Here is a 27,219-nt window from a genome sequence, read left to right on the forward strand (position 1 = left end):
AATCTACCAGCCCCCAAGAGCACCACTGGGACACAAAGACCTCGAACATAATTGTCAGTATTCACTGACCTGCATGTCTAAAACTTGGGAAGGAGAGTGATAGATTAATATATGCACACTTCTTGGAGATTATCTTATTGCATTCTGCATGCTGTGCATTAATATATGCACACTTCTTGGAGATTATTTTATTGTATTCTGCATGTTGTTTTGAGCCGCTTTGAGCACGGCTGCACCATGAGGAGAGGGAGTACAAATAACGGTGGCCACACCCTTGTATGAATGTCAACATTTCTGAACGTCCGGGGTGATTTTATTGATCCGAGGAATTCCATTTCTTCCCCTCGCTGGCTCCCCACTGCCAGACCCCTCGCCTGCCTCCGCCCCGCGGCACGGAGCTGCCCTGCCGCTCAAAGCCAGACGAGAAACCTGGGCATGGCAAGGACAAGGCCACGCGCTGGCGAAGCCGATGCCTCTCGTGACATGTCTGCTGGCGGGGAAGGCCTCTCCCCTGCCTCCCTCTTTCTATGATCCGGGGTCCTTGCAGAGCGGCCGAACACGCCAAAGAAACAGAGACACAGAGAGACAGAGCGCCGCGCCGCGCTGCCCCGCGCGCGGTGCATGCTGGGCCACCCCTCCCTCCCCGCCAGTCCTCCGAAGCTGCGCCGCGCTTGACACCCGTGCCTCTGGTCTTTTCTTTCCCCCCCTTCTTCTCTCCCCACTCCTCCTCCCTGCCCCCGCCCGGCCGCTCTCTCTCTTTCTCTCTCTCTCTCGTAATTCCCTCCCTCCCAACATGGTGGTGCTGGGCTCCGGGTGACCCCGAGCGGGGGGAGAGGGCGGAGGCGCAGCGCGGAGGCCCCTGCTCAGCCATCGCCGACCATCTCGACAGCCGCGCGCACGCCTAGAGCGCCTAGGCGGCCTTCCCCTTTTCCCACTCAGCTCTCAGGCAGGCCTAGCCGGGCCGGGCCGGGCCTAGCGCCTTCCCCTTCCTTCACAGCCCTCAGCGGCGGCTGCTACAACCACCACCCTGCGCGCTCCGGCACAGCGGCCTAGGCTAGGCGGCGGCGGAGGCCAGAAGGCGACGCGGAAGAGGAGGGGCGGCGCTGTCAGGGGGCAGCCCGGCCTGCTTGCAAGCGGCGCCTGCTGGGCCCAAGGCGGGAAGCGGCAGCGCCAGGTGAGTATCTGGGGGAGGAAGGGCGGCCTCTCCCCGCCCCGGGCACTTGGTTCCCCTTCGCAGCCCCCTGGGTGTGGGAGGGGGTCGTGGGATTGAGGAGGCCGCCCCTTCCCTTCCCCGGCCGCACTTTTCGCCCTTGTGCGGGGAAGCGAGGGAGGAGAGGCGGCCGGGGAAGCGCCGATCACAGCTTCTCTCTGTTTTAATTTTTTGCCCAGGTGTGTTTTTCTGCAACATTGTGAGGGGAGGCAGCGGGTTTGTTTGGGGGGGGGGAGCGCAAAAGTGCCGGGTGCTCCGTGTCTGCAGCCCCCGGACGCGCGTATCGGGAGCCGGGCCTGGCTGCGCATCGTAAGTGCCGCCGCCGCTCGCCCGCCCCAGACAAAACACGCTTATCGAGGCCTTTAAGACGGGAAAGTTGCCTCCTCGAGTGGGGCCAAAGGTCTGATAAGCCCGCAGCCTTGTTTTCCCAGCAGTGGACTCTGCTATTGTTTTATATTACATACATATATTAAGATATGATATTATATAGGTGGGATGTGTGTTATTCCGTTGCTGCTGCTGGCCTGATCTAACCTGCTTTTTCCTTTGTTCATCCTCCTGCGAGCAGGCTTCCGTCAAACGTTTGCATGCAACATTTATCCCTAAGAGTTAGGAGCGGGACTCCCGGTCCACGTGGGTAGCATGTCTGTTGGCTCTTCTGGTTGTGTGTAGTTGCCATCGAACTGAATTTTGTGGCGGCTGTTGTGTAGCTTGACGGTTTCCGAGTAGAATTAGAAATCAGAAATTTGCACACTTTCCCCACAAGGTTTTGTTTCGTTTTTTTAAATTGGGTGACTAGAAGCCACATTTCCGTCCCTAGTTTAATCGGATAATTGATGCTATCCGTTTCGCCTCTTCGGGTGCCTAAACTGAAATTGGCGTAAAACGTAGCTGTTCCTCATGTAGCATTATAAACAAATATTCCATAACAAATGTTTACATTTAACTATGTTCTTTAAAGAAATTGCAAACTCTGGGCAGATTTGTTTGGATTCAGATTTGGGCTTCTGCAGTGGCAGTTCTGTTACTTCTGAAAATTTCCCAGCTAGAAAGCAGGACCTTATCTCAGGTAACCTCTGTGCAAGGTAGTATAAATGGTCAGTAAAGGGACTTATTTTCCATGTTCTGTAAAAACGATGACTGACTTTTAAAATACATCTCTTCTAAACATGTGGAAAATGTGAACACAATTTTAGAGCACGTTCAAGCATTGCAAAATCAACCTCAGGTTAACTCCAGCACCACTTTGCTGCTGTGTGCTAGACGAGTGGCTGGGAGCCTCCAGTCCGTCAATCTGATAGCCCCACTGAGCCTCAAAATGTTGGCCCACCAAGCTATTTTTGGTGAGCCACATCCACCTTTCCCATGTCTGACTTATAGATTCTTTCTTTGCAGTTCTTGCCACAGCTACTTCTTCCTTTGCAGCTTCAGCTTGAATTCAGTCTGATGCAGGAAGAATTGGGAGCACAAGAGTGTGCACCATTTTGTCCTTTGCTGCTGTGGATTGAAGGTACAATCACTTGACACCGTATGACAGCTGACTGACAGGTGGGCAGTCCCGCCCACTTGTCAAAGTGGCTCATGAAGGGCTGGATATGTATGCATCCAGCTGTCTGATCCAGTTGTATGCCCCTGTGGTAGTTTTTTTAAAGTCCAAATGCACTTAGTAAAACTCTACAAGTTAGGTTGAGGAACAAGTCTGACAGGGAAATAAACCCATACTAGATATTTATTTGACTGAAGGGAGTGGAAAAAATGCACCAAGCTGGTGCTAATGATGTATGTAAGATATTGTAGTTAATTTAAAGCTAAAGAAATTTTCTGCTCACAGTTATTATACCATGAATGTGTCACAGGTGTCGATTTTAGTGGCAGTGTTTACTGAATCTGATGACTGCAACCCCTAGACATAGTCCATGGTTTTTGATTAAGGGACGGAAATTCTTACAGCCAGATCTATGCCACTTCTTTTCCTTCAGCTGTTTCGGTGTAGGCACGCCAATCTCAACTATTGAGATATTCTTGGGAGGTTGAGGGTGACGAATGTGCACTCTTTGTTGAATAGCTCTGGGAGGGAACGGGTGGCTTGCATCCGTCCCTAGTACAGTCATACCTCAGGTTACAGACGCCTCAGGTTACGTTTTTCCGGGTTACGGACCCGCCAAAACCCGGAAGTACCAGAACAGGTTGCTTCCGGGTTTTGGTGGTTGTGCATGCGCAGAAGCGCTAAATTGCGCTTTGCGCATGCACAGAAGCGCCAAATCGCGCATGCGCAGATGCGCTGCTGCAGGTTGCGAACGTGCATCCCACACGGATCATGTTTGCAACCTGAGCATCTACTGTATTCTTCACTAAGGATAGAATCTCCACTACCATTATTGGATGTTGTAATTTAGCTTGGATGACCCCTCCATTGTAGCAAAAAAGATTAACTGTATGATCAGGAGGGGTTCTGAAGTAGGAGGGAGTTAAAAATAAGCCTGGTCCTTAGTCCATTTGGTGACCAGTTTTCATCTTGTATGTATTGCCCTGATTCTGGCAGACTTCAAAATAGTAATACCCAAGTGGGACCTTAAAGCAGAGAACACTTGCTAAAGTGAGAGCAGTTTTCTCAGGCAAAGGAGATATGTGTGCGTAAGTGGATGCAAGTACTTGTTGAAAGTATAAAATGCATGGGATATGTATTCTGATTCAGGGGGGTCACTACTACATGTGACACAAGCAACTAGAGCTGGATTGGGTATATAATATTATTTTCACGCTTCAAAATACTTAAGGCAATATATATTATATTTGTGGGTGTTATTCTAAGCACAGCAACTATAAAGGAAATGGTTCTATAGTCTGATATCCACATGTTAGAAAAAAAATCTAGTGCAATTAGTTCCTTTGCTGTGAAAGAGCCCTAAACGTCTTTTCAGATGCCTTTGTTGTAAGGCTTTTCTCCATTCCCATCATATCTCTCCCCTCCTTTTTATTGTTGGCTCATCATCCCTGGCTTGCTGGAGCTGATGGGAGCTTAAGTTAAGCAACAACTTGAGAGCTAAATGTTCCCGACTCTTGATATATAAGATAGAGCCATACATGAGCATGAGATGATCAGTGATCTGAAGTGGGAAGCCACTGTGAGTAGAGGATACTTGCTGCTTTAGATCATCATGCTGTCACACATGTAGGGTCCCAAACTGTTTACAAACGATGTACACAACCCCTTCTTGTGTGTGTTATTTACATATTAGGCAATCAAAACACCCGAAAAGGGCTTATCACAGTCAAATTCTGTTAAACTTTCCTGACTGTGGCTGTGATCGCACATAACACTAAAACAGGCCACAAATTTTCTAGCAGATGAGCGAACAAGCCATGGCTTCTTTCTCCATAACTTGGTTTGTTTTCCAGCTGCTCTTGCCTTGTGCCTTTGTAGCTTGGCAAGCAGCTAGTTACGACAGCCAAACAATTAATGGTTAAGCAACTCTGTTGGGCTTTGAGAGGATGACAAACCATAGTTAAAACAAGCCATAGTTTGCTGGGCTGGTTTCACATATTAAAACAAAACCACAGTTAGAGTAAACAAACAATGGTGTAGCATTATGTGCTAACTAGGCTGTTACTGGAAGCTGCAGAAACATAAAGGCTTGGTTTTGTTTTATGTATAGAAAAATTGAGATTGGTACAAAATGTTAGACAATTTCTGAACTCCTGTGTTTCCTTAATAAGTTTGTGTGACAAAGGGTTTAATTGTTTTCTCTGCTGGGTTTTTTTTAAAAAAACATAGTTGGATTTTAACTTTATTTTCAGGGGTAAGGTATCCAGTATGCCATTTTTATTTAGAAAAGTTTATCTGGTTTTATCTTAGACGCAAAGCAGTTTAGAGTAAATATGCAGAATAATGCAAATAATATTTCTGTTGTAAATTAAGTTCTTCAGTCTCCTTCTGGTGTTTTGTGTATCTATGTGCAGTTTTGCCCACAAATGTGCTGTCTGCTTCATTTGCTGATGTTTGAGTGTTCTAGAGAAACGCCATTAGGCAGTTACCCACTAGAATGAATGTTCTGCTAATAGGAACATAATCCATGCCAACGTAATCCATGCGGGAGGCACGTTCGCCACCCACAGCACCGTGTCTGCGCACACGCGGGTTGCGATTTGGCGCTTCTGCGCGAAGCGCTATTTAGCATTTCTGCGCATGCGCCAAAACCCAGAAGTAACCCGTTCCAGTACTTCTGGGTTTCAGTGCGTCTGTAACTCGAAAATGAACAACCTGAAGCATCTGTATAAGCCAAATGGCTCCTTAAATCAGGGTTACACTTGCCAAAACAGTATGTGTAGTTGCCATTTTGGGGGCCGGCCAACTCAAAAGTTGTATTTTTCAATACGACTTTTTGGTTCCTGAAATTCGTTCTGATTGTGCAGATAAAATGTCATGGATAGAATTCTACAAGGATGTGTTGTTAGTGTGTGAAAACGGACAAGATCCAAAATCTCTCTGGCCTGTCCTCAGATGTCTATAATCAATTTAATTCTAAAATGAACAATTCACCTATTACTCTCCCTTCTCTTCTGCTTACCACCAGGAGAAATTTCCTAGGAGGTGACACGGTAGTACCCTGTTTGTGGGATGTCCTTCACTTAGATATGTGACTGGTGCCAATAACAAGTCAAAACATGCCTATTTGCCCGGGCATTTTAGGGTTTTTTGTTCCTGAGTGATCAACTTGCTGGGTTTCCTCCTGTGTGAATTTCATTACTCTTACGCTTTATTTCTAAAGTTTGTAAAACTGCAACTTATTCTTCCAGGTAGCTTTCAGGTATAATACTTCAGCGTTGCAGTGGGATAATTGAAGAGTTAAATCTAATCCCTCATTGACAATATTTTTCCTAAACTGTGCTGTATACTAATTGGCTAATGTAGTTGCTTAGTCATATTTGCTGTAAATGAATAGAGCACTATATGGAGGGTTAGACTTTGTATCCAGGTTGCTTCTTTCTGTTTTACTTCCACTCCTTCTCTATATTGCCTAACTCTATTGCCTTGTGAACCCCAGAAACATAAAGCAGCGAACAACCCCAAACTTGTGCTCACTCTTTTTAGAATTGTAATTTTCCCTGGGGTCTTGTGATGAATCCTGTGATATACATTTTCTAAATAAATATGGACATTTTGGCCCATATGTCTTTGGCCACATTTGCACATCAGGCTAAACCACGAAATGCAAAAAGTAAAGCAAGCCCAATCAATCCTTAGATGCCTGTGTCTTGTCCTCTCATGCATTTGGAAGGAGAAGCTTTTACTTTCATTTCCCCTTAAGCTGTGCTTGTCATTTTGTCTGAACCTGGGATCATCTTTTATCACTAACTGTGGTCATTTTCTGTATAAGCTGACTTAATAACTGATGGTTTGAAATTGGCTTACTTTGAAACTGACCATAGTTGGTGTTAAACCACAATTCTGGGTTCAACCAGAATGACAAGTTGAGTTTAATGGAAACTGAAAGTAAATGCCTCTGAAGTTGTTGTTCTGGTTACACAGGGGAGCGTGGGAGAACCACATGATGTGAAACATGCACAGGGTTATTCCGATTCATGCATATTGTGGCGAGCCTTAGTTTAGTGTGACATGAGAATGTGGCCTTTGTTTAAAAAGCTAAGCCCTCCAAATTTCCCAGAAGCTGGAAGTGTACTTCTAGCAGTGACCAGTGTGGTATGGCGCAGCCCCTCTCCCAACATCTAGGCTGGACTGAGCAAGGCATTGGTGTGCCTGGGGCTGCACAGATGCACCAGCAGAGCCAATCCAGCATTCCTGCTCATGCATCTGTACAGCTCCAACCTCCCTCCAGGTAGGCCACAGAGATGCCCTAGCCGGTATTGTGTACTTGTTTATAAATGTTCATAATGAGATCTGAGCGAAATCACTGTTCTCAGATACAGAGCTTTAAAAATAGGAAAATGCAAGTGCACTCAGGTATACAGTGGTACCTCTGATTAAGATCTTAATTTGTTTCAGAGGTCTGTTCTTAACCTGAAACTGTTCTTAACCTGAGGTACCACTTTAGCTAATGGGGTCTCACACCGCTGCCGCACAATTTCTGTTCTCATCCTGAAGCAAAGTTCTTAACCCGAGGTACTATTTCTGAGTTAGCGGAGTCTGTAACCTGAAGCGTCTATAACCCAAGGTACCACTGTACTTCATGATGATCTAGTGAGGAAGAAGATAGTATTTTCTCTCTCTTTTAACAAGGGCTCATTTGTCATTTGCATAACAAACATATAATCAAAAAGAAAACTCAACCTCAAAATCAGACAAGTTTTATAAAACATTGTTCACCTTTATTTCGTACAAAGAACTTTGCTATGAATTAGAGTCAGATCATTGGTCCATCTGACTTAGTATAGTCTCCTGGCAGTGACTCTGCTAGGTTTCAGAGAGGGATCTCTTGCGGCCATACCCAGAGATACTGGGGATTGAACCTGGAATCTTTTGAATGCAAAGCATGTGCTTGCAACCACTGAGCTATAACCCTTTGTTGTAGTTACTTTAAGCTACGGTTTAATGTGAACAAGCAGCATGCTGGTAGAAGCTGCTGAAATTGCAGGCAGTTTGATTCTCTCCCACTCCTGCTACTGTCAGGAAACAAAGCATGGTCTGACTTGTTGTATCATCCGAATCTAAGCTCATGGTTTGTTTCTGTTCAAACAAACCATGAGCAGAAGCATGCCGGTTCTTCACAGGAAACCAGGCCATTTTGTCTCTGTTTTAATGTGACATGTGAACCAGGCCAGTGTTCATGACAAGTGACCATTTTTCTTGTTTTAAGAAATTATAAACACCGGCGTAACATTCTTGGTTCTACATTTAATTTTAAGCAGGCTGTTTTTAGAAAATAAGAAACTTTCAGTACTTAAAAACCATTTACAAGAGTAAAAATCCAATTCATTTTTTTAGATGTGTGGGTTTTTTTACAATCATTTTTATTCATCCTGAGTGCAGTAAATAGTACAGCACAAATGAACTTCTAAAAGAGCATCATGTAGATTTTATGCATTAGATGATCTTAATCTTTATATAACTGATTAAAAAAACTGAAGTAAGATATTGTATTCTAGGTCCGCAGCCAACTGAAGACCGTTTGGCAACGTGCAAGAGCAACCTGCTGAAGTACTGGAAGAACATGGTATGTAGAATAGTTGTATCTTAGATATTGTGTTTTTATCAGCAGAAATAATTTCTCTTAATAAAACTGCCTTACAGAGAACAAATTTATGAAAGAAAACAATATTTATGAAGGTATTATAAAGCGCTGAATATTTGAGTACTTGATTGCCATATCATGTGCTATGGTCTTTTGAAAATTTGCAGTTTCCATTAATTAGCAGGCTAACCATATGAATGATGTAGCCTGCAAGTTGCTCCACAAACCAAGAATAACTTGTCTACTGTATGCTAGTTGCTTGTGGACAGAATATAAATTGGATCAGCTTTTGTCTTACCTTAACTGCTGAATGAACTTTTAGTATGCATAATGAATGGCATACCTTTTGTAAGTGTGAACACTTTTGACAGCTCATCTGGCATTATTCTGTTCCAGTATCACCTTTTTGTCAATTGGCTAAATGTCAAAAATCTCATGTTGCTACCACGTTCCTGGAAACAGTCCTAATTCACTTTATTTTAACATCTTATATTAAGTAACCAGTTTTAGTCTGGTTTCAGGTGGAGAAGGAGCACAGAAAAACCACAAAGCAATCTAGTTTTAACTGCACTCTGATTTTATTGTTGCATGATGAAATACATGCTGAAATTCAGACATGCTGCTTGCTGTTGGTGGGGTTTTAAAATATCCAGTACAACAGCAGCTTTTAATTTGGTATAGTAGGAATCGTGAAGTCTTACCAAATTATTTCCTTTGTGCACTAGTTTGTGAACAAGAGAAATAAGATAAGACACCTAAGTAGAGAGCAAGACAGCTATATCTCCTTTACAGGGTTGCATTCTCCATATTGAAAGCCTGTTTGTAGGTGCCCCTTCCAGCCCACTCCCAACCGAAATGAATAGGCAGCCTTTGCAAGCGAATGCTGTTTGCAGACAGTAAATTACTGGTGGTCTTAACTGTGAAAATTGTACTTTGCACCCAATATCAGCTATTATGTGAAAGGAAAATTATGTTGGAATGACGCTGATTATGAAAGCTGACTTCTAGCTGAATTTACTTTTGAACTGTTCTTTGTCTGTTATGCTGCTTTCACATGCATAATCTGTCAGTTCTTGGATGATTTCTGAGATTGGAACCTCGGGTGGCAGCCAGTGACTGCTCAGCTGCACTTGCACTCACAGCATCTCTGGGTCAGCCCACCTGCTTTGCTGTCCAGAAAGTTGCTCCCAACTTTAATAATATGGGCAAGGTTGATCACTATTGACCATGCATTCATTCCTTGCACAATTTCATTCTAAACACTCAGCTTGAGATTTGGAGGTGTGCGTTGCATGCCTCTTATTTTAGGTCCCTGGTTGACTTTTTGTGTTATGTAATTGGAGATCGGAAATTCGTATAACAATAGGGCCAGCTCTATCCAGATGATAGAACATAGGGCACAAGGCTCATGTGAGCACCATGTTCTCAAGCATAAATTCACCTCTTGGAAAATGTGTTCATCCGTAGAATAAAATAAGAGATGATGAAATTTGGCCTTTGGCCAAGGGATTCTGGCAGTTTTAAGTTTCATTAGTATATTTCATTGGGCCCCAAAGGCATCCCATTTTATACATAGAGAGCAGTCAGTTACAGGGATTGCAAATTGGTAATAGCTATGAAGAAATAAACAGAAGTGTTGCTATTCTAGGATACTATAGGCAAAGAATAAATATGCTCCGGGACTAGGTCAGCTCAGCCAAACACTAGCACAGGGTTTCCCAAACTTGGGTCTCCAGCTGTTTTTGGACTACAACCAAAAGTACCCTATGGCAAATTGTCTTCCATAACAGGGACGGTATTGCTTTATAGCTGCCTTATATTGAGTCACACCCTTGGCCCATCTAGCTTAGTACTGTCTTCACTGACTGGCAGCAGCTTTCTAGGGTTTCAGCCACGGGACATTGCCAGCTTCCCCCGAGCTGGGAATTGGATGGCAATTGTAAGTGTTTTGTCTATCCTCCATTTTAAACTACCTCTAAGACAGTGTCTCCCAAACTTGGGTCTCCAGCTGTTTTCGGACTACAGTTCCCATCACCCTTGACCACTGGTCTTGCTACCTAGGGAAACACTGCTCTCTATCCATCTGCTCCGCTCTGTAAACGGGGTTCTGATGTGCATGGCTATCCTAAACCTGGGTGCAGACAGTGTTTCAGATTTCTGCAAAAAATGTTTATAGGGAGATAGCTAGTGCTGCACCAGTAGATGCAACAGAACTTCCTATTCCTCTCCTCCCCATTCCTGCCCCCCCCCCCTTCCGGTAAAGCAAATGGGGGACTGCAGGGGAAAAGAAAGGGAGTTTACACAAGAAGTCCAGTTTACACAAGAAGATGTCTGTTGTGCAAGCGGGACACCACATTTGGATATCACTCATACTTCAGAATATTCTTATTTGCCAATTGCTTTATAGTCAGATTTGGAAAGAGTGAGTTGAGAAAATTTAGTGATATTTTTTTTTCAGGTTAAGGGTTTAAAATTTTGTACGTAAGAACAGATAAGATCAGCTTATAGAATTAGGTAAGACATTAATTGGTTCCGTTTCAGCAATGGAAGTCTTCAGCTGGAGAGCAAAAAGCCAGTGGGTGGCCTCGGGGTGCTGTGGGTACGAGTGTTGCTGAATAATCACTGGCTGACAGCGACATGACAGAGTAGAAGATCAGCCTTACATCTTATACCAGAGAAGCCAGATCACAGGAGACAGTTGACAGGTAAAATTTTGAAATGGAAATCTCCACTACCAATGGGTTGCTGAAAAGAAGAGTCCAACCATTGTAAACTGCATTATTTTCATCCTGTGTTTTTCATTAGTTTGCATTGTGGGAAATTTTTAGAACAGTAGCTGTTAAACCTTGTCAAGGTCAACAGAAGCCGTCCGAAGGCCACTGCAAATCTCATGGAATTAAACCCCACGTTTCCACCAAGTAAACACTCAGCAGGAAAGTTCAGCCAGTCTCAGGTCTTTTGATACATACATTTGCAAGCACATGTTTGTTGCGCTCACACTTCACATTTTTTTAGGTATAAATATAAGATGCTTGACATATACACTTAAAAATGTGATGTCTGAAGTGGTCCTGAGAGACTAGGACATTGGTGTGATAGGTGTTTCCTGTGAGAGGACTACTGGGATTCAAAAGTGCATTCTAAAAAATAGGCAGTTACTCATTAATCATCCCATGTCATGGGGGGACAGGGTCCATACAGCTGTTCTTGCTGTAATTAGAAAGGAGTGGGTCAGCATTCTACCCACTAGCTGCCTCGTGATGTCTGCAAAAACAGTTCTGAGAAGGGATGAGAGGTTCTTGTATATAAAGAGCCATGGATAATAATAATAATAATAATAATTTATTATTTATACCCCGCCCATCTGGCTGGGCCTCCCCAGCCACTCTGGGCGGCTTCCATAAAAACCAAAAATACAATAAAATATCACATGTTAAAAACTTCCCTGAACAGGGCTGCCTTAAGATGTCTCTTGAATGTCAGGTAGTTATTTATCACTTTGACATCTGCTGGAAGGGCGTTCCACAGGGTGGGCGCCACTACCGAGAAGGCCCTCTGCCTGGTTCCCTGTAGCTTTGCTTCTCGCAATGAGGGAACCGCCAGAAGGCCCTCGGCGCTGGACCTCAGCGTCCGGGCAGAATGATGGGGGTGGAGACGCTCCTTCAGGTATACTGGACCGAGGCCGTTTAGGGCTTTAAAGGTCAGCACCAACACTTTGAATTGTGCTCGGAAACGTACTGGGAGCCAATGCAAGTCTTTCAAGACCGGTGTTATGTGGTCTCGGCGGCCGCTCCCAGTCACCAGTCTAGCTGCCGCATTCTGGATTAGTTGTAGTTTCCGAGTCACCTTCAAAGGTAGCCCCACGTAGAGTGCATTGCAGTAGTCCAAGCGGGAGATAACCAGAGCATGTACCACTCTGGCGAGACAGTCCGCAGGCAGATAGGGTCTCAGCCTACGTACCAGATGGAGCTGGTAAACAGCTGCCCTGGACACGGATTTGACCTGTGCCTCCATGGACAGCTGTGAGTCCAAAATGACTCCCAGGCTGCGCACCTGGTCCTTCAGGGGCACAGTTACCCCATTTAGGACCAGGGAATCCTCCACACCTGCCCGCCTCCTGTCCCCCAAAAACAGTACTTCTGTCTTGTCAGGATTCAACCTCAATCTGTTAGCCGCCATCCATCCTCCAACCGCCTCCAGACACTCACACAGGACCTTCACCGCCTTCACTGGTTCTGATTTAAAAGAGAGGTAGAGCTGGGTATCATCCGCATACTGATGTAATAGGCTGTATTTTTTTCTTTGAATTTTTGGTGGCCACTAAAGCTGAATCTAGTGGTGAAGTACCTTGTGGTGGAATTACTAATTAATTGTAATAAAATTGTGACTGGTGTCCGTACTAAGTTTTACAAAGAAATGTGTTGTATAGTGGCCTCATCTCATAGGCTGAAGTGGGTGATGCCAGAAATACAGCCTTTACCAATATTAAAATAGACCTTCTGGCCATTCTATCCTGGGCCATCAAAGGCCAACCTATATAAAAGATAATATGCACTTCTAGGAAATGTATGGATTTGTCTTAGTGAGTCTCAAGGGCAAACCTGTAACCTGTAATTACAGGTTAGCCACCTCTGTATACTTCCTTACATTCCTAAGTTGACACATGAATAATGAAAGAGGACACTCTTAAAATTTCATAGTAATGCACAAGGCTGGAGATGGCCTCTGGGTATATTGGGGCATATCCTATTGTAGATCTTTTTTTATCATGAACCACACCTTGAATTGATCCTGGAGGTCAATAGGGAACAAATGCAATCTCTAGATCTTTATTGTAACATGTTTTCTTATGACCTACATCAGAAAGCAGTTTTCGGAATTAACCTTAAACCAGCTTAATATTTTGAGCCATCATTAAGGATGGTTCTTTCTAAAGTAATGCAGGATAGTGGAATTGGTAGAAAGCTCTTCAAGGCACAGTTGCAATGCATAGCTCCAGCCATTCCACAAGGTTTTCCGGCCATCATCATTTCTGTCTTTCATGGATTTCGTTTCAACAGCCTGGCTTTAATGAACTGCCCAACTACGACTGGGCTCTGGGAAATGTCTTGCATTGAATCTAGACAAATTCAAAAGTTGCTTTGTAAAGGCTGGAACTTAGTTTTGACAGCAGAATTATTATATATATTTGTGTTAAGATTTCTTGCAACACAGAGTGTGTGTTGGCTAATGATCACAATTGTTCGTTTAATTGCCTATTTTGAAACATGAACTTGAGGATGTTTAACTAAGCATAACTTTATTCATTTAGCACTATTAAGCCTATGCTTGGCCCAGCACAAGAGGACCAGCGACAACCTGTTTTTAATCAACAACACAAAATTGTGATCACCCCAATGTCACCGAATGGCCACAGCTTGTAAAAGGTAAATGTCATGAACTTTTTTTTTTAATGGTGTTTCAAATGCAAATAATGCTTTTTATGCTTCCATAACAGCTTAATTAGCAAGTAGTCTTTAGGAGGACACCATTGAGGCAAATACTTTTGAAGTGTCTATCCCTTCTTTATATTGCTCTGAATATCAGTGTTAATATTCTATAAAATGTTGTTGTCCCCCTGAGTTGTTATTATAGGGGAGACTGTCTCTGGTTCAGTAATTGCCAGAAGCAGTCCACCACAGTCCGACCTTAGAAGAGATCTTCATGGTATCTTGCTGACAATGGGTGCTCAATTTGGCTAAAACAATGATTTTGTTCCAGAAACTTGGTGAAATTGCCAAGTGCAGCAGACTTGCATGCCTTTGCTTTTTCTATCCTAGGTGTTACAATGGAGGCAACTTCTTGCAGAATGGAGAAGTTCCTTTGAGTGGCATTGGAATTGAGCCACCATATAAAATTGCTAGCTCATGCTGCAGTGTTCAGATTAGTGGGTGTGTGTGTTGCGATCATGCTTTCTGCAGTGCTATTCGGGGCTGAAAACTAAGCACTTGTAACTAAATTTATTAAACAAAAGCAAACCTTTTGGTTTTGGCAGGGGTGATAACTTTGATGTTTTCTAAGCTTCTTAAGCATGTTATATTTAATTTTAAAACGTTTTTGTTCAAATAAATACATTCTACACTGTATTTATTTAATGGCTGCTAACCTACCTTTCAGAGAATTTGTCCTCTACAAGGCAGTTTTCAGCATCATGTAACAACGCTGATACACTGAAATTCCATTATATATATATATATATATTGAAAAGCAATAAAATGACATTTAAAAGATAGCAGATAAAACAATTCTTAAAAAACAGTGCAATGGTTTTTTTCAAATGCTGGCTAGAATAAAGAAGAGGTAAAAATATTTTCCTGGGGAGGGTATTCTACAAATGCAAAATCATCACAGAAAGGGCTGTGTCCTTGTAGAAAACCAGCACTGTTGTAGAATAAAGTTTTAACAAGCACAGAACTTTGGATACCTGAACAACCTAAAAAGCTGCTTTATACTTACTAATAATACAACACTGTCAGCTGAGCTTCTGGAAATCTTAGAAACATAGGCTTGTTGGAATCTCGAAACATACCAAGGCCACTTTTTAATATAGCACAAGGATTAATATAGCTCAGCTGAGCTGGTACTGGCAAAATAATGATGATAAGAAAGTGACAAATTATTGGGACAGCTAAAAATGCGGAAGTATTGTAAACAATGGTTTTTATGAAGCATTTGATGTGAGAATAGAAAGTACTATATAAAAGAGGGGTACAATATGTAAAAGTTGATAATTGCAAAAGTAGACAACTGTGAGTATATGATGAGCAGCTTATATCTGTTCTTGTATCGTTGTAAGCAGCCTTAACCTATAGGTACCGTATTTTTCGCTCTATAACACGCACCCAACCATAACACGCACGTAGTTTTTAGAGGAGGAAAATCCGTAGGCATGCCACCCGTAGGCATTTCCTCCATAACACGCACAGACATTTCCCCTTACTTTCTAGGAGGAAAAAAGTGAGAGTTATGGTGCAAAAAATACGACAACTTTGATTTGAAATCAGTAGGACTGACTTCTAAGAGAATACCGTAATTTTCGCTCCAAAACACGCACTTTTTTGCTCCTAGAAAGTAAGGGAAAATGCCTGTGCGTGTTACGGAGCGAATGCACTTGACCGGAGCCATGGCTGCCATCAGTCAAGCAAAGCGGGAGCCGCTTGCAGGGCTTTGCACGGCTCTAGCTTTGATTGCTTTACAGCCAGGAGGAGGGGGAGGAGCCGAGGAGGAGGGAGGGAAGGAGAGCCATGGCAGCAAAGCGGGCAGCAGCCGCTTACACGGGAAGAGGGACAGACGGGAGCCATAGCGAGCCGGAAAAAGCGCCGCGTAGCCAGCAACAGCTGCTGCAGCCTCAGCTAGCAAAGGTCCGTGCGCTCTCTAAACGGAGCAATGAGGCTGCAGAGGGACGGCAGGGCACAGGAGGGCTCTGAGCCACGAGCGCAGTGAAAACCAGTAAAAAAGTTTTTAAAAAGGCTGCTGGGGACAGGAGGGCATGGGATGAGGGAGAGGGGGAAATTACGATTCTCCCAGCGTCTCAGCTGATCCGCTGAGCAGGACTTGGGTTGCAGGGGATTCGCCATTAGCTGCGTAAAGCAGCAAAGAGGGAGAGAAGGAGCAAAGCGGGAGAGGAAAGGAGCTGCTTACACACTGCTGTAAGTGGCTGCTGTCCGGTTGGCTCCTTTAAAGCAACAGTGCTCTTTCCCTCCCCCCTCCCCACTCAGCTCACCGAAAAGCTCCTTTTCCACACACCCACGCGAGCTCCTTCTCCCCTTAAACCCCTCTCCTGCATCATTAGTAGCATCCTTCTCCACATACCCCATGCGTGTTCCTTCTCCCCTTAAACCCCTCTCCTTCATTATTAGCTGCATCCTTCACACACCCCACGCGTGTTCCTTCTCCCCTTAAACCCCTCTCTTGCATTATTACCCGCATCCTTCTCTACACGGACGCGGGTGGCGCTCGGGACGCGGGTGGCGCTGTGGGTAAAAGCCTCAGCGCCTAGGGCTTGCCGATCGAAAGGTCGGCGGTTCGAATCCCCACGGCGGGGTGCGCTCCCGTTGTTCGGTCCCAGCGCCTGCCAACCTAGCAGTTCGAAAGCACCCCCGGGTGCAAGTAGATAAATAGGGACCGCTTACTAGCGGGAAGGTAAACGGCATTCCCGTGTGCGGCTCTGGCTCGCCAGATGCAGCTTGTCACGCTGGCCACGTGACCCGGAAGTGTCTGCGGACAGCGCTGGCCTCCAGCCTCTTGAGTGAGATGGGCGCACAACCCTAGAGTTTGTCAAGACTGGCCCGTACGGGCAGGGGTACCTTTAACTTTACCTTCTCTACACACCCCATGCGTGTTCCTTCTCCCCTTAAACCCCTCTCCTGCATTATTAGCCGCATCCTTCTCTACACACCCCATGCGTGTTCCTTCTCCCCTTAGACCCCTCTCCTGCATTATTAGCTGCATCCTTCTCTACACACCCCATGCGTGTTCCTTCTCCCCTTAGACCCCTCGCCTGCATTATTAGCCGCATCCTTCTCCACACACCCCACTCGTGTTCCTTCTCCCCTTAGACCCCTCGCCTGCATTATTAGCCGCATCCTTCTCCACACACCCCACGCGTGTTCCTTCTCCCCTTAGACCCCTCGCCTGCATTATTAGCCGCATCCTTCTCCACACACCCCACTCGTGTTCCTTCTCCCCTTAGACCCCTCGCCTGCATTATTAGCCGCATCCTTCTCCACACACCCCACGCGTGTTCCTTCTCCCCTTAGACCCCTCGCCTGCATTATTAGCCGCATCCTTCTCCACACACCCCACGCGTGTTCCTTCTCCCCTTAGACCCCTCTCCTGCATTATTAGCCGCATCCTTCTCCACACACCCCACGCGTGTTCCTTCTCCCCTTAAACCCCTCTCCTGCATTATTAGCCGCATCCTTCTCCACACACCCCACTCGTGTTCCTTCTCCCCTTAGACCCCTCGCCTGCATTATTAGCCGCATCCTTCTCCACACACCCCACACGTGTTCCTTCTTCCCTTGAATGCTTTTCCTTCCCTCCCCACTTAAAACGTGGTTACAAAGCACGGATCCACATGGATCCTCAGGATTTTTGCACTGGGTCACCCCAAGTTCACCATCAGATCACATAGCATATCCATGGCTACAGCCTGCACCAAAAACCACACACGCACCCACTGTTTCATGGGGCTGCAATGGCGCAAAAACGAGGTTACAAAGCATGGATCCACATGGATCCTCGGGATTTTTGCATTGGGCTACCCCAAACTCACCGTCAGATCACATCTGTGGCCACAGCATGAACCACAAAAATCATACATCCACTGTTTCGTTTAGAATATTTTTTTCTTGTTTTCCTCCTCTAAAAACTATGTGCATGTTATGGTCAGGTGCGTGTTATAGAGCGAAAAATACGGTATGTTATTGGTATTAATGAATCACATAATATGCTAGTTGTATCACTTTTCCTCTTAGCTGCATACGAAATGCTCACGTTTTTATTTAAACCTTTACAGATCACCAGGAGAACCTCACTCTGAAAATATTGAAGCTAGCCGAATGTAAGTATAACGAGCATATCAAAAGAGTGCATTTGGTATATTTTGTGTGAAACCCAGATGCAACATCAGAGTTGCATTACCTCCATTCTTCAACAGCTACCTTTAAGTTGTACTTGAGAAAAATTATTCATTGTTCACTTCTTCAACATGATGGTTTGCCCAGATTAGGTACATTGAGAACACGATCATTTGCCTAGATTAGGTATGTTGAAATCAATGGGAAATCACGTTAGTCATGACTTGACTTTTGCTACTTATTTCAGTGGAATCTAAGTGCAGCTAACTTGGCAAGGATCCAATCCATAGATCTCTTTGATGTTTTTGCTATGACAGTTCCTAGAGCCAATAACGCAAGCTGCTCCTAAAGGTGAATTACAGCTCGCTGCCTTGGCAGGTAAACTGTGCCAGTGAAAAATGTCACATCACCCACCATGTGCTCATTCTGTATGGGAATATAAATGACTGCTCTGGATCACAAGCAGAGGCTTCTTCAACTTTTATTATATACAACTAAAATTAAGCAGTGTCCAATTGTTTAGTGATACAGAAAATACTAGGTCAGGCTCATGAGTAGAAAAGGTACTGGTCTAACTACCAGACTTTGTAATTTCTGCTTCTTGTTATTTCAGTGTTTCTGGTTTATGATACCTGGTTTATATTCTGTGTGGCTTTTTTGTGGTGATTTATATATTTTATGTTTTGTAGTGGACCACATTGGAAATCTTTGGGTTGAAAGGCAGGCTATACATTGTCATACTAGTATTAATAACTGTAAATAATTTGCTTCATTATACTTGTGCTTTTCATATTATTATAACTTGAAATAATCTAATTTTTGAAGCTACAGCTGCAATTTAATTCCATCTTATTTATTAGATCAAAATAATTTAACTCAGATTCTTTTATTTGCCAACTGCTCAACTAACTGCTAATATGGAGTTAAACTGTTTGTAAGTGGGCAAAATCCATTCATTAGTCTAGATAATACTTAAAAGAAGAAAGCAATTAACGCTCTTCCTGCTCTAACAGATTTGATAGGGTGGAAACAACTGATGACAAATATTGTTGATGTGTAACTTGGTTAGAAAGAGGACCAAGGGGGAAATGAGTCAAAATATCAGGCATTTTTAACCAGCTTCCCCTGAGAACCTTACTTTGTTTTTTTGATAACTGTGGTGTTCAGAGCTAGAGTGAGTACCAAAGCTGGTTTGCATGTAACACTAAACCATGGTAATGTATGTACAGAAGCAGGAAAGATCCCAAGTGAGGCTACAAGTTTGCATACTCCACTCTCCTCCCTCACAGCCAGAAGGACTTCACTAGTGGTTACTTTGTTACTTCGAATTCCGGCTTGTGTATGAACTAGAGATCCAGGTTTATAACTCTAATCAGTTAGACAAGCCAGTTTCATAATCCATGATTTGAAGCTGACTTGCTCTATAACTGACCAAAGTTCATTTAAACCACAATCTCTGATTCTCACATAACAACAAGGTAGGATTGGGGAAATGGGAAAAAAGTGCTGGCAAAGTCATTCTCCTGACTTCATGAGATGTGTATGAGTCCAAGGCTTTGCTTTGGGCTCCTTGACACAGCACTAAACCATGGTTTAGTATTAATATGTAAGTAAACTCATGATGATTGTGACACTTAGCTGTCTAACACTGGTGGATTAGTTAGATTTCAGTAATTCCCAATTTATGCATTTGAAGAATGATAATAAAATACTTGCCAAACCTAAGAATACTAATGTTAGTAAAAGAATTGTCAGGCCCATAGTATATTGTATTTAATTGCCAGTGTGTGCTTTCCCATAAAATTTGGCAACGTATTTGTTTCCTTTGCTGTCTTCCGAAAACTGTTCTTCCAGTATATAGAGTAGTGTCTGTTCCTTTTACATTAAAACAAGATATTTTAAAAAACCCAAGAAGCAGACCCAGCAACCACAAACAAAACCACAAAATAAGTTTCCGTCATGTGCCACCAAAAGCTGGAGACAAAATTTTTGTTTTGCTTGGCACCTAAAAAGTTACAACTCAGCGCCTCATTGGTATACCATGGAGTGGTATTCCAAAAGTTGTGGGCCACAGTGGAAGAGGCCCTATCCACAATTAACCACCTGCTCTCATGATGGGAACACTCAGTAGAATAGCTCAATATATAGGTAGATTCAAACAAGATTGGGCAGTCTTTCAGATAATTAGTCCCAGGCCCCTTAGGGTTTTCAAGATCATAACTGTCCCAGTGAAAACTACTCAGAAGCAAACAGCCATAAGGTAATTGTGCAGTAATGATAATTGTCCTGAGTATTCCAGTTGCAATAGATATGTGGGATATAAATCATCTCAAGAATATCTGTACGTAATTACACATTCTATTTCACTTAGTTTATTTCCTTGTTTGTATGAAATTGTTAAAATAAATCTGTATAGCAGCCATCGTTTGAAACAGAGGGCTTAAGCTAGTATTTCTTAGAACACAAACCCCCAATTCCTCTAGCAAAAAATTACTTCATGAATTTTGTGAGGATTCATACACTTAAAGGTTGTTTTTTATTTTGTTTTTTATTTGTTTTAAACTGCAAATACTTACAGCATGGCTAATATCAAATAATATTCTCTCCTTGGAATGTCCTTTGCATGCAAAGTCTTGTTATTAGGTCCATATCATAAAGTTCTGCATGGAGTAGTTCTGGAAGGTTTTATTTGGCATTAAAATAATTCCAAATAAAATGGAGAGTTTGTGTTTTGGAGTTCCCTTATATATTCTTAGCCTACGTAAAGGTAAAGGGACCCCTGACCATTAGGTCCAGTCATGGCCGACTCTGGGGTTGCAGCGCTCATCTCGCTTTATTGGCTGAGGGAGCCGGCGTACAGCTTCCGGGTCATGTGGCCAGCATGACTAAGCCGCTTCTGGCGAACCGGAGCAGCGCACAAAAACGCCATTTACCTTCCCGCCGGAGCAGTACCTATTTATCTACTTGTACTTTGATGTGCTTTCGAACTGCTAGGTTGGCAGGAGCAGGGACCGAGCAACGGGGATTCGAACTGCCAACCTTCTGATCAGCAAGTCCTAGGCTCTGTGGTTTAGATCACAGCGCCACCCGCATCCCATTCTTCGCCTAGCACTATATTTTGAGACATAAGTTTTCATGAAATAATTTATTCAGACGTGTTCTATGTAAGAGATTTACAACTCCTGTAGTCTTGACTTCGATGGTGAATTGAAATGATCCCAATAATATTTTAACAATTTTATTTGAGATATAACTTCAGGTTTTTGCTCAGACTAGCAGAAATATTGAACATTTCTGCTCCGTGTACTACCCAGCAAAACTGAAGCATTAAGAGATCAGCTATTGGAAACTCATCATTGAGTTCTTTAATCATCAGTTCTCATCATTGAGTCTCTAATTAACCATTGTTCCCTGTTTCATCCAAAGCAGGAAACTATGGTCACCAGCTTAAGAGCAAGCCAGGATCTTAAACCTTGATTTGAACTTGGCTTGACAATTAAATATCCCTATTAAAAACTGACAACTAAGGGGGGAAATGTTTTAGTATAGTATGGCAGCATGGAATTACAATGCAGACTAATGAGAGATGATGAGACTCATAGTCCATATCATTTGGAGAAGCCAGGTTATAGTCATACACTTACTGTACTAAATTTCTACATTATTGTGAATTTCAATATACAGTCATATTTCGGGTTAGAGACGTTTTGGGTTGCACGATTTCAGGTTGTGCACCACGCCGAACCCGGAAGTACCGGAACTGGTTACTTCCAGGTTTCGGCGCATGCGCAGAAGTGCTAAATCGCGCTTTGCGCATGTGCAGAAGCACCGAATCGCAACCCGGCCGTGCGCAGATGCGGCGCTGCAGGTTGCGGGTGCTGCGGGTTGCAGACGAGCTTCCCACACGGATCACATTCACAACCCAAGCATCCACTGTAATGAGAAGGAGTGCATATATATATATATATATGAGGAGCTTAGTAATTCTTGTAACTGAATGATTTGTTGGAACCAAACTCTGACAAGTATTGACCATAACCCTGTCCTAATTAAGTACTTTTGAAAGTTCTGTTACTTAAATCTTTCCAGTTGAAAGTAATCACATTGAAATGCTGAGTTTGGGGAGGGTCTTTGCCCCAGACTTTGATAATCTACATTTTTAAAGAAACAGCAGACTAGTTTACACATTCACAAACTATACTGTGCATCAGACCTTTTATTATTATTATTATTATTATTATTATTATTATTATTATTATTTAGCAGGTGCATCTTGCATTTCAGGATCTCTTGATGTGCAATATCTCTTAAATTGAGAGAGATTACTTCAGAGCCTCACTAATCTGTGCTTTGCCGACCATCTGAATGAGCTTGTATATGAAAGCCATACTAATCCTTGTGCTTACTGTTTGGATGTTTGGTACAGGAAGCGAGCAGCTGCAAAGCATCTAATAGAACGCTACTACCATCAGTTAACTGAGGGCTGTGGAAATGAAGCCTGCACGAATGAATTTTGTGCTTCCTGTCCAACTTTCCTCCGTATGGATAACAATGCAGCAGCCATTAAAGCCCTCGAGCTTTATAAGATTAATGCAAAACTCTGTGATCCTCATCCCTCCAAGAAAGGAACAAGCTCAGCTTACCTAGAAAACAATTCCAAAGGTGCCCACAACAACTCCTGCACTGACAGAAAAATGAACAAAAAAGAAATGCAAGGCCCAAGAGATGACTTTAAAGGTAAGGCATTACCTTTAACACTGGCTGCCAATCTGCTTCAGGTCCAGTTTCAAGGTGTTAGCGGTAAGTCTTAAACAAGTGGAGACCTAGGCACTTGAAGGAGCATCTCTCTATACTAACCTGTCGGTGCATTGAGAGTAGCCAGTGAGGCTTTCCTTTGCCTCCCAGTTCTAGAGGCTGTACATTACGTGGAGATGGGGAAGACGGTCATTTCTTTGCTGCTGCCCAGTGATGGAAAACCCTCCCTTCAGAAACAGGCACCTTGCTTTGTTGTCTGATAAAAAACTGATTATTCAGTCGGGCATATCTGTTGCTTTATACTGTGTTCCATTTTGTGTTTTAAGATGAGTGCTGTTGGTTTATTTTACGTACCTTATTTTTATTTGATGAATCCTTGTTTTAAATGAATTACTTACACTGCCCTGAGATCAAGCAGTATAGGGCAGGCTATAAATATTTGAATAAATAAAATACAATAAGGCGGCTTGTTTCAACAAACCATGGTTAAGATTAACCACCATTTTGAATTCTGACATGGTGTTAACCTGGTTAATTGAAATCAAAAGTGGAAACTTTGCAGCACCCCCTTTACAGCTGTGCCAGAGCACAGTGGAGAGTTGTGAGACCAGGGGAATGGTTTATCGTGACGCTGAACACAGCCCTAGTTTCTAATTCAATCTTCCTTTGTCATAATAAAGTGCCAAAGTTGTTGTATGCCTGCTGAAGTTGGTAAATAGTGGGTCTCTGCTTAATACATACTTTGCTTAATACATAGATTTTAACCTAAGTTCAACAGTTTAACCTAAGTTTAACCTAAGTTCAACAGAGGTTTTCTGCTTTGTGTTTAACATTGTAGATGTGACATTCTTAACAGAAGAAAAAGTCTATGAAATCCTTGAGCTATGTAGAGAAAAAGAGGACTATTCACCTTTAATCCGTGTCATCGGGAGAGTATTTTCTAGCGCTGAAGCTTTGGTACAGAGCTTTCGAAAAGCCAAGCAGCATACTAAGGAAGAACTGAAATCTCTTCAAGGAAAGGATGAAGATAAGGATGAAGATGAAAAGGAAAAAGCTGCCTGTTCTTCTGCCATGGAAGAAGATTCGGTTGCACCATCATCTTCATCATCCAGAACAGGCGATGCCGCGCAGGGGGATAACAACCTACAAAAATTAGGCCCAGAAGAAGTGTCTGTAGACATTGATGCAGTCAGACGGGTCTACAATAGATTGCTTTCTAACGAAAAAATAGAATCTGCCTTTTTAAATGCACTTGTGTACTTGTCGCCCAATGTGGAATGTGACTTGACTTACCATAATGTGTACTCTCGAGATCCTAACTATCTCAACTTGTTTATTATCGTTATGGAAAATGGTAATCTTCACAGTCCTGAGTACCTGGAAATGGCACTGCCATTGTTTTGCAAAGCAATGAGTAAGCTGCCCCTGGCAGCTCAAGCGAAGCTGGTCAGATTGTGGTCAAAGTATAGCGCAGACCAGATCCGACGGATGATGGAAACGTTTCAACAACTTATAACCTACAAGGTCATAAGCAACGAGTTCAACAGTCGCAACTTAGTGAATGATGACGATGCCATTGTCGCTGCTTCAAAGTGCTTAAAAATGGTTTACTATGCAAATGTAGTGGGAGGGGATGTGGACACGGATCACAACGAGGAGGAAGACGAAGAGCCAATCCCAGAATCCAGCGAGCTAACGCTTCAGGAACTGCTGGGCGAGGAGAGAAGAAATAAAAAAGGACCCCGAGTAGACCCACTGGAAACGGAACTTGGTGTAAAAACTATAGATTGCCGAAAACCACTTATCCCCTTTGAAGAGTTTATCAATGAGCCACTGAATGACGTTCTAGAAATGGACAAAGATTACACCTTCTTCAAGGTAGAAACGGAAAACAAATTCTCCTTTATGACGTGCCCCTTTATATTGAATGCTGTTACGAAAAACCTGGGATTGTATTATGACAACAGAATCCGTATGTACAGTGAACGGCGCATCACCGTACTCTACAGTTTAGTTCAAGGACAGCAGTTAAATCCGTATTTGCGACTCAAAGTGAGACGGGATCACATCATAGATGATGCTCTTGTCCGGGTAAGTGGCGTATTGGTGTAAAAAGGTGTTTGACTGTCCATGTTTGAAAATAAAATAGCTAGAAGCCAGATTGTTATTATGTTATCGACTCAGGTTTCCTGGTGTCTGAAGTATTATAAGCACTAGTTGAGGTTACTGCTGCTTTGGGGGACTGATGTGTGGAGGGGCGGCCTGCCATGTACACAGGTTTGTTTCGTATCGTTCCCAGAATTACTCCTGGAAAAACATTTGAACCTATGTAAAACATGTATGGCTTTTCTTTTGCTAAAACCAAAAAGCCATCATGTTAGAATTTTAATCTCTGCACAAATGTTCCTGGAATATTTTGATTTGGCACACTGTGGCTTTTATCCACAGATGACTATTCAGAAAGAGTCTTGAGTTCTTGGAAGTTCATTGATGGATAATGGTACATTGCATGTTGTGACAGCGGTGGGGGGAGATTACACTGCTTTATTTCATGTGTGCATTTGATGGGGTGTATCAGTTGGCAATACCCGTTTAACTATCAGTTTCCCCATAATCTGGCCACATTCATGGGCAATCGTCACGTGAAACAGTTTGTGATATAAAGCAGCAGTCAGGTACTCCAGCGTGTGAGCCGAATAAGCCCAGTAGGCCTCCCTCTTTGTCCTGTGAAGCCATTTTGACCAAGCCACACCTACCTTCTACACCCCTGTTGCAGGTAAGGCACAGGGCTTCACAAGCACTGGCGATCAGTGGAGGCATCCACACCTACAAAGCACTGTGCCTTGACCTGTGCAGTTTGATTTCAAACAACACAAGCAAAATAAAGCACTTCACCCATCCCGCCTTTCAGAATGTCACACAGAGCTATGGGGACCTAGGCATCCAGCCTGCCAGCTGGAAACTGTCCCTCGTCCCCGTCCCCCACAATTTAAAAAGAAAGAAGATAAAAATGAAAACACCACCTTCTGTAAAACTTATTAAAGCCTTTCCCTCCCTGTGTGTGAACTGATTGTTGTTGTTCCTTCCCAAAGACATCTCCCGCCTCCACGACATGCAGACGCATGTAGAATCATAGAATCGTAGAGTTGAAAGGGACCCTAGCGATCATCCAATCCAACCCCCTACAATGTAGGAATCTCAGCTAAAGCATCCATGACAGATGGGCATCCAGCCTCTGCTTAAAAACCACCAGTGAAGGAGAGTCCACAACCCAGGGAGACGGTTCCACTGTCGAAGAGCTCTTAACTGTCAGAAAGTTCTTCCTGATGTTCAGTCAGAATTCCCTTTCTTGTAGAGAAGAGGCAATTTGCCCCATGGAACTGGTGGTATAAACCTCTAGCCCCTTCATTGCAAGCCTTTCTGTGGTTCATCATAACTGTTTGAAGCTCAACCTTCCCCTCACAAAGCCGTAACTGGAACCATTCAAAAATCTCCCATCCAGTCTTAATAAAGCTAGTCTTCAAACCAGTGGTCTACATAGCACCAAGAGGTGTTAGTAAGCAAATTTGTCATTGTCTGAACACATGTCTTGGGTTAACAGCCTGACATCTGGGGAACAAAAGCTTCATGGAGTACTTTACTGAACTTTGCATCAGTTTCACAGGAGCTTTCCAGCAGTGACATCTTGAGTTTGGTTAGAGGAATAGAAAATATGGTTCGTGGTTTTTTCCTAGAATGCAGGTTCTTCAGTTTGTGATAGGAAAGATGAGCAGTCCCTGATAGGGGAATGAGCCGTGAATCAAGTCTCCCGAGACCTGTGTCACTTAGGTTAAAGAGTTTAACTGCAATTCTGGTGCTGGTGCTAGCATCTAGCGTGTAAGAATAATGTGCAGTTGCATTAACATTGAGTGGTATCAAGTGGTCCTATTCCACTTGTGAAACAGAGCTTTCCCCTTCTCTCTTCTCTACGCAGCCCCCCACTGGTAGACCCCATAGGGAAGATTTTGAAGGGTATGCAGGGGAGAGGAAGTTGCATTGTGCAAGTGGTCTTCCACTCACACTGGATGCAACCCACTGCCTTCTAATTACATTCATTTGACTTGACTTTATTTAAACTAGGTTATATTTATTTTGCTGCATAGTAATAGAACATAAAACATAATATAGATAATAAAACAGTATTAAATCATAAAAGCATCACGAATCAAAACTGCAGAAATAGACTAATTTGAAAAGGCTTGGGAGAAAACATTTTCAGCAAACATCAAAAACGTTAACATTTTATGCAGCGGTGATAAGAGTCTCCTTATTTAGACCTGCTAACTTGATCAAGGCATAAATAGTGCAAAGCTTTGGGTTGGTCTGAAGACCTTGGTGTTGTCAGGAGAATCCTGAATGAAGCTGAGGAAGCCAGCTGCTGTTTAGCTCAGATAATTTTTCATGC

The 27,219-nt window shown here is 43.3% G+C and overlaps 1 protein-coding gene across 4 annotated transcripts in view; it reads left to right on the forward strand.

Annotated features, from left to right (window-relative positions):
- The first annotated feature begins 634 nt into the window (after positions 1–634).
- UBE3A (ubiquitin protein ligase E3A) overlaps positions 635–27,219 on the forward strand; it is a 39,212-nt gene continuing 12,627 nt past the window's right edge. Inside the window, exons 1-8 of one of the 4 annotated variants that reach the window (XM_028727840.2) lie at positions 635–1,174; positions 2,606–2,720; positions 8,315–8,382; positions 10,942–11,105; positions 13,712–13,826; positions 17,960–18,004; positions 22,447–22,757; positions 23,614–24,866. In XM_028727840.2, the coding sequence (XP_028583673.1) occupies positions 13,807–13,826; positions 17,960–18,004; positions 22,447–22,757; positions 23,614–24,866 (1,629 nt within the window). In that variant the 5' untranslated portion in view covers positions 635–1,174; positions 2,606–2,720; positions 8,315–8,382; positions 10,942–11,105; positions 13,712–13,806. The remainder of the gene's footprint in view (positions 1,175–2,605; positions 2,721–8,314; positions 8,383–10,941; positions 11,106–13,711; positions 13,827–17,959; positions 18,005–22,446; positions 22,758–23,613; positions 24,867–27,219) is intronic. The other 3 variants (XM_028727838.2, XM_028727842.2, XM_028727839.2) reach the window with 3 other exon arrangements.

The sequence above is a fragment of the Podarcis muralis genome, chromosome 4 (genome assembly GCF_964188315.1).
Source record: "Podarcis muralis chromosome 4, rPodMur119.hap1.1, whole genome shotgun sequence".
NCBI classification, from domain to species: domain Eukaryota; kingdom Metazoa; phylum Chordata; class Lepidosauria; order Squamata; family Lacertidae; genus Podarcis; species Podarcis muralis.